The sequence below is a fragment of the Antechinus flavipes genome, chromosome 3, assembly GCF_016432865.1.
Source record: "Antechinus flavipes isolate AdamAnt ecotype Samford, QLD, Australia chromosome 3, AdamAnt_v2, whole genome shotgun sequence".
In the NCBI taxonomy this organism is placed as follows: domain Eukaryota; kingdom Metazoa; phylum Chordata; class Mammalia; order Dasyuromorphia; family Dasyuridae; genus Antechinus; species Antechinus flavipes.
In genome coordinates this window covers 409,901,433-409,915,382 of record NC_067400.1, presented here as the reverse complement: position 1 = coordinate 409,915,382, position 13,950 = coordinate 409,901,433, and the positions used below count along the sequence as shown (strand labels likewise).

The 13,950-nt window shown below is 31.6% G+C and overlaps 1 protein-coding gene across 1 annotated transcript in view; it reads right to left on the bottom strand.

Moving 5' to 3' along the window:
• Positions 1 to 13,950, bottom strand: part of CWC22 (CWC22 spliceosome associated protein homolog) — a 66,323-nt gene that overhangs the window by 41,327 nt on the left and 11,046 nt on the right. Inside the window, exons 2-8 of the mRNA XM_051986111.1 lie at positions 13,037 to 13,191; positions 10,638 to 10,696; positions 8,582 to 8,683; positions 6,305 to 6,553; positions 2,170 to 2,298; positions 445 to 613; positions 6 to 59 (exon numbers count right to left, since the gene is read on the bottom strand). Coding sequence (XP_051842071.1) covers positions 6 to 59; positions 445 to 613; positions 2,170 to 2,298; positions 6,305 to 6,553; positions 8,582 to 8,683; positions 10,638 to 10,696; positions 13,037 to 13,063 — 789 coding nt within the window. The 5' untranslated portion in view covers positions 13,064 to 13,191. The remainder of the gene's footprint in view (positions 1 to 5; positions 60 to 444; positions 614 to 2,169; positions 2,299 to 6,304; positions 6,554 to 8,581; positions 8,684 to 10,637; positions 10,697 to 13,036; positions 13,192 to 13,950) is intronic.

The following is a 13,950-nucleotide window of genomic DNA, read 5'->3' as shown; positions in this document are numbered from 1 at the left end:
CTTACCACATTCTGGTTAATTAGGTGGGCAACAAATTTTGAAGCAGTTAAACAAAGTTGCTGCAAAATGAAGCAACAGAAAAAGTTATATAATAAACAACTTCCTGAGTCTTAAATATCTTCATTTAATTATAAAATCTAAAGCATTTTAACAGTTTTATCTAAAATGTAATTAGTATGAAAAACTCAGTTTTTCAAGTAGGAAAACAAGTACATAAATTTTTTTTAAAGTATCATTAAATGAACATTTGTATATGCATAAAGTATTGAAAGTTGAAAGTATTTAGGAGTGTTCATCATTCATTTTAATTTATCAATAGGAAAATGCTAAGGAATGATAAGAATATAATTATTTTTAATCTTCCTCTATATTGTTTTATATCAGATCTGTACCATTTAATAGTTTGTACCATTACAGCATTTAGAATGCAAGTATATTACATACCTTATCATTTCTTCTATAGCCTTTTCGAAAATTAAGAATTAACCTCTTGAGGATAAGTTCTCCAATGTTGGGGAATTTTGAATTTATAATTGCCACAAGGGCTGCATATACATGAGTAAAAATTGGAGATGCACTTTGTGCTTGCAAAACAGATCGAGACAGCAATCCCCTGTGATTTTAAAAAACAGAAAAACACATCAAAAAAAATTTAAATAAGAAAATTTATAAAAATCCACTATAATCTTTACAAAGGAAAAACTACATTTATCAACAATTTTAATGTATTTCCTCCTATAAATAGCCATGAGAACCAAATGAAAACCAAATTTTTCAGCACTTTAATAAACATAGATTAGTGTTTCTTTCTTTCAGTTCCTATTTCTTCTACATCACAACCTCTGGTATTTTGAAAAAAATCAATGTTTGGAAAGAAAAAAACATCAAAGGAAAAATTACAAAATCTCAAAGATAAATGAATTGGATTTAAAAAAAAAAAGTATTAAAATTGTTGCTGTTCATTGTTTCACCCATTTGGACTTTTGTGGGCAAAGATACTGGAGTGGTTTACTGTTTCTTTCTCCAGCTCATCTTATAGGTGAGGAAACTGAGACAAACAGCTTTAAATGATTTGCCCAGGGTCACATAGCTAATAAGTGTTGGAAATCAGATTTGAACTCAGGAAGATGAGTCTTTCTGACTCCTGGTGTGCCAATCTATGCATTGTGCCAACTAGCTGCCCTTCACAAGAGACATTAGCTACAGCACTAACACACATCTTTCCTAAATACTAAAGGCAGACTAAGAAAAGATTTTTTTATGAAACATAGACTACTCTTATCATAAGAGAGGACCTAGAGATAAAAAAACACCTCCCCTGCATTATGCCATTTCTTATTTTCATTCACCAACCCTCCTGCAAATCAATACCTTAGTGGTTATGTAGAGTTGTAAAAGCCTCCAATTTTAGGACCATGAAGAGCTCTGCCTGACCCCCTGATTTATATCTACTTTCTACCCTTACCTCCCTGCTGCTCCTCAATCAAAATTAGTCTTGGGCTAACTAAACTAAGAAAGCTAACTGATTTAAGTTATATTACAATGCGAATGCCCAATAGAATTAAGTCTTTCAGCAGGGAATGTTATATCCATTTCTCCCTCCTCACAAGTAAACTCTAAGAAATTTTTTTGGTCTTTTTTTTTTTTAACCACTTGTACATATCACATTTAGATACTTTAATAAATGTTTGGTAAATGAATAAATGAATGGGGTATATAGAAGTACTTTTTAAAACTATTAAGAATCTGTAATTTTCTTACCTTGTGACAACATAGTCTAAAGATAACAAAGGGTATGTCATAGCCCTCTTTTAAAAACATATTTCCCACTTTCCAAATTTTCAGCCTATTTATTTTTTTTTAAAGCTTTTGAAATAAAGTTGTTAAGAGTTCGAGCAGTTTAAGACATGGAGTTATGATCAATAACAATTGAACAAGTTCTTCTGAAAACAGTTACATGTGTATGTGTGCACAAGCTTCATGGTGACTTATTAAAATCTAGTTAATCATAAATTCACATGAAATGAATATCGATATATATCACTGAAAGAAAACAGGAAAAATTACAAAGATTAGTATCCATATTTTAAAAGAGTAGTGTTTGTTTTTGCCATTGTTGGTAGGTTACTTTTTTAAAAAATACTGTGAAATGAAATATTTGATACTTACCGTCCCCTAACTATATTTTCTTTAAGTAGTTCTTGAATGATAATCCCAATGTTAGAAATGTTCACTTTATTGATGAGACCATTGATTGACTTCTTTAAGGCTTCCCAGCTCATCCGTTGGTACGCTAAGCTATAAGAAATTTTAAAATAGGTAAATCAAAGGATCTCATAATAATAATGAGAAATTTAGAATTCAACAATAGTTTTTTAATTTTCAATTTTACTATAAACACACAAAGGACACTATTCAATATATCATAACCATAGAAATAAATGCCTAATTTTCAATTAACCTGTTCATATTCTAAAATGCGAAACTGATGCTCAAACCTGCCATACTATGGGAAAATTGATACTTGCTATAATATAAAAAGGATGCAATTTTTTCCAGAGTAAGGTAAAATAATGGTGAAAGATTATAATTTCTTCTTAGTTATCACTAAAGTTTTCATAAAGAATTCATCTCATTAAAAAAAATATTTTCCCCCAATTACATGTAAAAACAATTTTAAACATTTTTTAAAGTTTCGAGTTTTAAATTCAATCCTCTTTCCTGCTTCAATAAGCAATGATACAAACTATACATGAGCAATCAGGTAAAATACTTCAAATCATATTGTGAAAGGAGTATAAGGGAAAAAAATTTCATTTCTTAAAGTTTAATGTGTAAATATTCTTTTGCATTTCATTTCTTGTCAAAAACCATTGTTGTAAAGATCCCCTAATAAAGGCAAAAAACTATTTTTGCTAATTATAAGATAAAATTAAAAGTAAAACTCATTAATTAGTGTGTAGCTTATTTACAATGAAGAAACATTGAAGGAAATAAGCAGACCATGTAAACAAACCAAAATAAAAGAAGGCTAATAAGAGGGTATAAGAGTTAAGTTTTCTCTTCCTAGAGATCTTTTAAGCAAATGGTAAAAGATTCCTTGTGAGATATGTTGAAGACAATTGTATAAATTTATGGCTTGTGCCAGATGACTTCTGTCGTGTCTTATAAAATGGACAGTCTGTGATATTTGCAGAAATTCATGTCTACAAGCATAGTTGTTGCTGAATTTTTTTTTTGCCTTAAGAGAGATTTATACTAATTAGTCCAGGAAGATGAATAGCTTCTCTATTAAAAAAAAATTAATTGCTACTTTGTCTTAGGCAAATCACTTAATGTCTAAATGAGAAGACTGAGTTCTAATAATCTATGATGATATTCAAAAACTAATCTCATATTCTTCCATGTGAAGAATGTGTTTTATGGTTGAACAAATCTGTCAATAAAAATTTCTCTGAGTCTTACTTGAATCTCTTGAATTACTAGAATGGAGTATCAAGTATATTAAGAAGCCTAAATTTCACCTATTTGATTACTAAATAACAAACACATGTAATAATAACAATAGTAATAAATAACTACTATTTACAAAGTGCTTTAAGAGCACTTTCTATGTTATCTCACTTGAACCTCACAACAGTCCTGTGATATTGAAACTATTATTTATCCCATTTTACAGAGGAGGAAAATGATGCTGAGTCAAGTAACTTACAATCAAGGTCACACAGCTAATTAAGTGTCTGAAGCAGGATTTGAACTCAGTTCTTTCTGACTGAGTCCATGATCTACCCATTTTGTCACTCTGCTGCTTCTATTCTGTTTAAAAAGAGTTTTTTTTGGTAGTGAAAAATATTGTGAAGGTAGGTGAAATTCTTAATAAAAATTATAAGGAGACTGAGAGCTCCTGGAAATAAGAAAAAATGAGGCAAGGAAAAACTAATCACATTTTATGAGAAGATCCATTTGAACTGGTTGTCCTCAATAATATATTCTAATTTCAAAATGCTCTGATTTTATGCTTCTCTTCAAGGATAGAGAAAATGGGAGATAATAAACATATAAGCAGTACATTGGTCTACATTGGCCTACATTTGAATACTGCATTGTTATAATGATACAAGAAAGAATCTCTGTTTGATTTCACTTCTCTGGGCCCATTTTCTCCTTTATAAAATATGGGCACTGGACTTGATCTCTCTGGTCCTAAAGATCTTTTGTAATCCCCGATGATCCATTATTGCTTTAATTACTTCCAAGGTTGCTTAGCTCATTACTTTAACAGGATGCATGTCCTACTCTTTTTTAAGTCTATAGAGCAGCCCTTCAAATGTGGAAAGTTTCCTATCTTTCTCGAATCTTATCTTTGCCAGGTTAAACAGTCCCAATTTCTTCAACCATTTTTCACAACGACAGTTTCCAGACTCTGATTATTCTGGCAACTCTCTTAAGGAATATTTCAGTTTGTCAAGTGCTCCTTTTCAATTATGAATGACACCTAGAATTAATCTATGAACTAACAGTGATAGAGTTAAGAGAAGTTAATTTCTTTTTCCTCTAAAGGCTTGTCTAAAGAATCTTACAATGGTTTGACATGTTTTAAGGAAATTATTTAATGAAAGCAGTATATTGAACATTACTTTGATAATGGGGTAGACAGACTAGGAGAGTAAAATAGAGATTAGAAGTTGGGAGAGAGTAATCGAGTCCTGAGGTGATAAAAATCTAAATTGGTGGCAAGAAAAATAGACAAGGATGAATTAGCATTGTGTTTTTCATACAACAAGCTCTCAATAAATGCTAAATAAATGCTGAATAATCAATAAAAACCTGGTGGCTATGAGAGCAAGAAAAACCAAAGCTTGTTCTCAGTCAACATTTCTATCAAGAACTTTATCCATGCTTACAGGCACATTATAATTATTTTGTTGAACTGAATGCTTACAAAATACATGGGTAATGCATAGGATCTAAGAGATGGCTAATGAGAAATAAAATAATTAAGATTCTAAATGATGTTCATAGCCTAGAATGCCAAATCCAAATGAACAAAATGTCATTTAATTGGGACAAAAAAGAAAAAAGATTCCTGTAAGCAAACTAAAAATAAGCAAATAAATAAATAATTTACAGGTCTGGTAATAGTAAAGGAAAAGAGCAGATACATGGGGTAGCTGGAATAAAACAAAAATCTGTGTCTTCATAGCTGTTCTATTTTAACAGCAAAAATTGGAAATTACCCTATATTCCCAACAACTGGGAAATAACTAAACAAATTATGGTATATTCATATGATGGAGTATCATATTGCCATAAAAATTACAAATGTGAAACATACAAAAAAACATGTATAAGTAATACAGACTAGAATCAGAATTAAAAACATGACAAACTACATGGAAGAAAAAAAAAATTTGAAGGAAAACTTGAGCCTAGAATGGCAGAATTTTGGACAGGTGTTGATGAAAATATACAAACGCATTTTATTTGCTTGGCTTTGTTTGTAAATTCTTTTAATTCTATCACTTAAAAGGAGCAGTTTGGATTAAGACTTTGACCTTTCTTTTGTATGTATATATGGTTGCTTGCCTTTGTTGCTTAAGTCAACTTGGGGGGAAAAAAGGACTTTCTAATGCTCTATCACTCTAGCAGAGTCTATCAGGTCTGTTGCAAGCTAAGAAGCTTGAGCTAAGAAGAAGCTTGGATGGACTTATGTCCCCCGCCTTCCAGCTCTGCTTTTGGTTCATTTAGCCATTTCAATCTGTTTAAGAGCTACGTGTATGATTCTATTCCAGTGACCAAACTTGTACATTTTCTCCCCTTCTATTTGTAGGGAGATGAGATAGTTAGGGCAAGATATAATGATAACATGCTTTACTATAAAATCAAATCGCTATTGGATGGGAATATTTTTTTTTTTCAACGCTAAAAACAAATCTGTAATTCTAATTAAAATGCAGAATGCACAGGCTCATTCTTACACAGGTTGCCTTCAAAAGTCATCGATTTCCCCCCCAAAAAAGTTCATGACTACTTACAGAAGATACAGATATAGTAACTAAACACAAATCAAAGAATAACTAGATGATAAAATTACAAAAAGTACAAACCATATAATCAGGATTTGAATTGTCTATTTCTTTCTCATCAAGAGAAGGGGAATGATAGGATGGATCAATGTCAGTTTTCTAATGAAGCAAAGGATATTATCTAAATATTATCACCATTTCTTTCCAAAAATCCTTTTGCACCTATGTGATTTCTACTAACGTCATCTAACTGGACACCTAGTAAAATGTGGAAGTACCTGTTTTTATCTGTAATTTGTTCTTGCATCATCCTGAGCTTTGCTGGAGGAATGTAAGCACCACCTGTGCGAGTGAGGAGTGGATCCACATCATCTTTCTTCTTCTTTGTTGGGGGCTCATCCTGAGATGAGCTCTGAGTTGTTGCTCTTTCTGTACTCTTTCTGCTTGGTGAAGGAGATTTTCTGTACCTTCTCCGATCTGAATCTCTCTCTCTTTCTCTCTCCCTACGTTTTTCTCTATCCCTCCCTCTGTTGTGAATGAAAAAACAAATGGAAAGAAAAAAAACTTAAATTCAATTCATTCAGTAACTAAAATGCACAAAACACTATTCAAATTACTAGAAGGGGCAAGGCATTAGAAACAATATAGTTCCTATTTTTAAGAAACTGATTGAGGAGACAACTACATAAAAACCAAAACATTACAGAAAAATACAAGATATATCACAATGTGCTACTGCACATATTAGGTAGCAAGCAAGTAACAGAGGTGGGTTATGAGAATCTCAAGTGGGTAGGCATTCTTGGGCACAAGTCAGAGAAGAGAATTAACAAAAAGGATGATTCACGGTACATTTGTGAGAGAGCAAGAAGATTTGTGTGTGTGGAATAAAGGATTTGTGTAAAACATTAATAGGAAAGAACTTGGAAAATGTAGGTTGAAACTAGCTTATAAGCTCTTCAAAACAAGCTTAGAAAGTCTGGATCTTTTACCTAGACCAGGACTTCTTAACTTTTTGCATTCATGACCCTTTTTGCCCAAGAAACTTTTACATGACCGTGGGAATGTAGGTATATAAAATAGGTATACAAATCAAATCAAACATTTATTGATAATAAATCATAAAGATATTTATTTTAAAACAATTCTTTGGTAAATATTTTACTACTTACTAAAGATGAAAACAAAATGGTATAACAATGAGATGGATGTACTTGTTTATTTTTACATGAATTAAATCTTGGTGGAATATTTGTTAATTTTTACTGTGGACAAATTTTTCACGGCCTCCACATTCAGTTATATGATCCCATATGGGGTTGTAACCCACAATTTAGGAAGCTTTGCCCTAGACTGCTGAGAAAATTTCCTACTTGATTTCCTTGCCTCAGTCTCTCCTCCCTTACTCTACTCTATCTTGCTCATAACTGCCAAATCCAGATTCCTAAAGCCAAGGTTTAGCTGTAATGCTCCTGCTTTACAGGTTTTATCTTTGCGATATTTAAAGCTCTTTGAAAGCTATTTTCAGTATGCAACTTTCCTTCACTTATTCTAATTCCAGCCAGACAAGCTTACCTGCTGCTCTCTGTACATGCTTGTTTCTCTTGCCTATGTTCAAATAGTCCTTCACATCTAGGATGGACTCTTCCATTTTTAACAATCCCCAATTTTCTGAGGCATTTCCTTGAGTTCCTCAACTCATTTGCTACTTTATAAAAAACATCAATCCCAATTCTTCTCTTATCCTGATGCTAGTGTTCTCAAAAGTCTACTCTTTTCCTCTTTTAACTTAGATATAATGCATGCTTCTTGAATTAAGAATTTTTTCATTCTTGTATAGCAAACTAATGAATAATTATATATAGTAAGCTACAGCATAACATATATATGGAATCAAATATTTTTAGCAGGACAATGATATGATGAAGCAGGTATTTTGGAAGAAAAAAACAAATATATAGTTTAAGGTATGTGTATGTACTGAACAAACAAAACAAAACAAAACACGTGTGAAATATTTTTGGAAGCAGTTTAAGTTAAATTCAACAAACACTTATTGAACATTTATCAGAGGTATAAAAAGACAAAAACAAGACAGTTCCTGTCAAGGAATTTACATGTCATGCAAATAAATAAATATAAAGCAATTTTAAAATTAGAAAGTGTAAACAACTTGGGAGAATAGTGGAGAGCTTTACTGAAATGGTGATATATATGACAAAATTTTAAAGCAAATTATGATTCTGAAGGTAATGTGTAACAGTGAAGAAAGTTGACTTTGAAGTCAGGATATACCTGACTTCAAGAGTTTAATAACCTAGGATTCAAAGTGTCTTTTTGAAAAGTGGGAGCAAATTTGTTCCTTATCAAATCCATGATACCTCTCTCCTTTGTTCTAACTTTCCCAGCATAAAGAAGAAAGGTGCTTAATAAAAATTAATTTTGCTGCATCCATTAAATCTACTCCTATCATGGTATCCAACCTTAAAGAAGTTAATTCTAAATTCTGATAAGAAAATTCAAATGTTAATACCAAATTTTTTTATAACACTCACCGCAATTCCACGGTACTATCATTAGAATGTCCTCGTCCTGAATATTCTTGATCTGATCTGCTGTAGTCTCTGTCTTGGGGGGATCGTTCCCGTTCTTCATATCTAAGATATACAATAAAAAAGCAAAATTGACAAGATGGAAAATAATGTGGTGATGAATACTCATTACTAAGAATCCTACTACTTGGTATCACATGATCAAATCAGTTTTGACCATATCTGAAACACCAGGAGTGGAATAGGTCTGATCACATCATCTTTCCTATTCAATAAATTCCAGTGGCTCCCTTTCACTTCCAGGATCAAGTATAAAATCCGCTTTGGGACATGCAGAACTCTTTACAACCTAGCCCTCCTCCTCCTCCTTCAATCTTCTTCTACCTTACTCTTTGCCCCACCTTCTTTGATAGTAATGACACTGATCTCCTGGCTGTTTCATCTCTCAGATCTGAGCAGCTTTCCTAGATGTCCCTTATGCATGGAAGGTTCAACCTCCTTATCTTTGCTGTTCCAACTAAAACCCTGTCTTCTCCAAGAAACCTTTTCCCAATCCTACTTAATTCTAATGCCTTTCCTCTTTTAATTAATCTCTTATTTCTCCTGCATTTAGCTCATTCACACATATTTGTTCGCTTATGATCTCAAGGACTATCTTTAGCCTCATTTGGTTTACATAGTACTTAGCAATGTGCCTGGTGTACGGTAGGTGTCTAATAAATGCTTACTGATCGGCTGGCTGTTATTTAAAAATGTTGGCAGCTAAATCTATTAAAATCAAATTCATCAAGCTTTGAAAGAGTTTTTGACTTATATTTAACACGGGAGGCTCAAAAATCAAGATCCATTTTGTTCTATCCTCTCATTTTCTCTAAGAAGCAATGGAGGCCCAGCAAGACAAAATCACTTGTCCAAAATCATACAAGGTCTTCTAAAGTCTTAAGAAATCATAACGATTAAGTTTTTGGTCCTGGTTGAATTTGGTACAGCCTTTAGTTGCATATGTGCCAGCTCAATTTCCGTCTGGAGAGGGACTATGCTAGAGGTTCCAATAGCCATTACTGATTTGTTTTATATCTAGTCGCCAGTACAAAAGGTTAGATGCCTGGTGAATTTTTCAACTTTCAAAGAAAAAAAAATCAAAAGGAGAAAAGGAGCAAGCCACTGTAGTAGTGTATTTCCTAATTCTCTTTGTCCTTACCCAACCCATCATAAACAAAATCATGATCTAATTTCTGTGTGATTATCTAACTTAATTAGTTTAAGTAATTTGAATATATATAATGAAACTGTCATAAATTCCAGAAAAGAGGTATTCAGGTACTAGTCAGCTTTGATTTTATAATGATGACAAGAGAAGGTTTATTCAATAGAGAATAGTGAAACTTTTATAATTTCTGCTTTTTTTTCACTAACATTTTACACTGAGAAAAATTTCAAATGTTTAGTTAATTCATACTAGAATGTTCGACTCATGTAAATATTGCCTTTTACCTAATAATTAAAAACAATAATTCCACATAAAATCAATCAATAAACATTTATTAAGCACAAATTAAATGTCAGGCACTATGTTAAATATGAATGAAAGGGAAAAAGAGGCAAAAAAAAATCATCCTTGTCCAAGGAGCTACCACTCTAATGGGGGACACAATATGCAAATTATTATATACAAAGCAAACAATAAATAGAATAAGTAGAAAATAATTAACAGAGGGAAGGCACTAGATTTAAAGGATTTGGAGAGGCTTCATATAGAAGGCAAAATTTTAGTAGGGACTTAAAGGAAGTCAGGAAGATAAGTAGTTGGAGGTGAGGAAGGAGCACATTCTAGGGCATGAAGGATAAAACTGTTCATATGGCCAATTCTTCACCTTGGGAGTCTCTTTACAGAGATTTAATTATAGAAACAACTCAGGACTTTTGTGGAAGGTAGTCTCACATCTCAATGGGTCAGAGACCATGGCACTTGAAAATAATATATTATGAAATTATAATCTATTTTTCTAACATTTCTAAATCAAGAATTTTAAATGCACGTGGAACATAAAGTTTATACCTATCTTCTGGAGAAGAACTCCTTTTAGAAAGCTCTCTTCTTTCATAACCAGAATTATGCTTTGAGGAGAAAAAAGAAAAAAAAAAGGTAAGAATTGTTTCAACAAACACTTGTAACCCATAATACTGAACACATGTCATCTAGAAATTATTTTTATTTAAATATTTAGGAGTATGTTTGTTAAAATAAATCCTAGGCAATAAAAAATATGTTTGTATAAAACAGGAATACTTTAGAAACACTTTGGTCACTTATATTTCATTTTTAATTTATGCAAATATTTTCTCATGTTACTTACAACATGAGATTTCTATGCACAAAGTTTTACCTAAATGAGACATTGAAAAATGAATTCTGCCAGGCTCAAGAGCAACTTCTGCTGAAGTCTGCCATACATTCAATATAATATCTTTGTGGTCTCTCATTGAAAAATAATCACAGCTCATTAAAACCCAAAGTAAGAAGCACTAAAAGGCTAGAAAATTATGGATCAGAACAGATGTAATACAGCTTTTTAATCTGAAAACAGAATATATATATATATATGTATATATATATATATATATAAAACAAAATGGTTCACAATTATATAACATATCAAGCATATACATAGCTTTTGAATCTAGTTTATTCACTTTTTCAATTTTTCTGGAAAAAAGCAAAAAAAAAAAAAAATGAGGCACACGAGTGTCTTAGCAAGTTCTGAGAACATTTGCAGACACTAAACTATACGTAATTGTCTTTTGTTTTAAACTTTTAGGTCTTTTTAGACCTACAACTTCAATAAAGAAATTTTAGCTTTTCAAATCAGGATTAAAGTTCTGATAAAAATAGGAAATTTATTTTTTGTAAAATGGTTAAAAGGAAAAAATGTAAATGCTGTGTTAACTTAAGTGCCATGTAGTTTTTAGCTAAACTCCTCAAAAATGTACCTGGAGGGAAAAAAAAATTTACTACACAACTATGCACTTATCTACATAATTTTATGGTGTATAACTGTTATTGAAAAAAAAAAAACTGACTAGAGGTAAATGCATGGTGTCTCCTTGTCTAATTTTACATTTTCTGGAGTGTAGTAGGAAGAAATCCATACATTTATTGGTCTTAGACACCGAATTAAAGAATATAATAACCATCTTAGCATAGTTAACATACAGGTACATACATGTAGATTAATCACAATATATACCTATACAGACAAAATCTGCAACTTAAAATGCATAATTATGTATCTTGATTATCATTGCATTTCAAAGTTTAAGGTTAAGCATAGGTTAAAAATCAAGGTTAATATCTAAAAAAGATTTTTAAATGGTCACATTTAGTCAACCTAACACAAGTCACACTAATGACCAAGATAATAGGTATGGTTCACTAATACCTATGTACAAATTCAATTCATTTCAACATGTATTTCTTTACTGAGTATCTAATATGTAACAGATAACAGGAAAACAAAGACAAAACCAAAGGGTATACGAGGGACAAAGAAAAATAAAATAGCCTCAATTAATCAATAAGCATTTTAAAGAACCTACTGATTGCAGGCCCTATACAAGGCTTTGAGATAAAAAGAGGAAAAAAAAATTTATACAATCTCTGCTATCAGGAACCTTACAATTTAATTGGGGAATATTTTGCCCACAAATGGGTAAGAAGATGTCATGATAAAAGGTCCAAAGAAAATGCTCTAGAGAGTTTTAAGGAAGGAGAAATTATTAGTGAACACAAATGATTTTTCACTATACCTCTCAAACTCTGTGACACAATTCATACAAAGTTTCTATAGATATCTGTGAATGAACAAATGCATATTTGCTTCAGAGAACTGCTCAATTTCCTTCTCAAAATCTCTTTCTCAAGAATTATTAATTTTTATTTCATAAGACAGGAAAGCTTCAAATGGGTATTTATTCATCTTTGCATATATAATTCTTGAAGTAGTACACAAGCCAAAATTTGTGAAACCATTTATTGGAAGAACCTCTTATATATATTATAGATTCTGAGTCAGGAGACCTGAGAGTCCATCTAGTCCAACTTCCTCATTTTATCTATGAAGAAACTAAAGCTTAGGGAGGCCAGATGACATTTCTATATAATACCAACAGCAACAAAGGAATAAAAACCTGGACTGCTAAAAAGTCAGATGTTCCCTGCACCACATCTATGTACCTCTGGAAAAATGTAAGAGAATTAATTCATCACAGAGAGGTACATTTTTTTAACCAAGCATTCAAATATTGTTAGGATTTTTTTTAAAGTTAAACTGTTTAACAAAAATGTTCTCTTTTCCTACTTCTTTATGAACTATGATACTGACAAAAGCCTATTTTATCCTCATTTTGGAATGGTGCTTATCTCTTTAACTTGCCTAAAGGAACCCTAAAAATACTTACTTTTATATGGGCCACGCTACTTTTCATTTTCTGCTGTTTACTTCTGTTTGTAGTAGTAGGAAGCAGTGCACAAACTGCTCCAAATTGGAATAAAGAATTCAATGGTATGAATTCTCTGGTAGTTAGTGTTTCCTTACTGATTGGAGAAATTTCATCTGTAAAACACACAAAAAAAGCTCACTTTTGTTAACAATGGTGAAAAATTTGCTTTAAATAGCACATGATGTATTAATTCAACATTAGTTGAATTTTTTTGAATTCATTTTGAATTAATTCAAGTAGAGACTTGATATTTTATCACAGGATAATACAAAAAAACTAACCTAAAAGATCCAATTTATATAACAATAAAGTAAAAAAATTCCTAATCGATTTTCATAGCCACAATAGATGAATAAAAGTTAACTGACAAAGATAAATACATTATGAAGACGATAAGTTTTCATTTTTTGTTCCTTCCAGAGGACCAAGAGAATCAAAGAAACAGTGAGAAATGAGACAGAAACTACAGACCCACTGCAAGAATGATCAAGCAAGTGGCTGCAGTGGGCAAAAATACTCTAGGGAGACACTAGGTTTAATAGTAACTACTCATCAAACTCTAAAAAAGATGAGCAATAGACTTACTTTAACACTAAAATTTCTTCAGTGATGGTTTAGAACAAAAATTTTCATTGTTATTTAAAATTTCTTACTGAAACTCACCCTGATGTACCAGTTGTAACATCACTACAAACCTTATCACTTGAAAGTGAACTGAGGACTCAACTGTTTGATAAAATAAATTCCATTTAAAAAAAGGTCAAAACGTCTCCACTTTTACTTAGAATAGCAATGGCTTGTTAAACTGAGTGAATTCCATTCAACTGTAATATAAAAGCATATCATAACATTGTAGTTCAGTTGGAGGAATG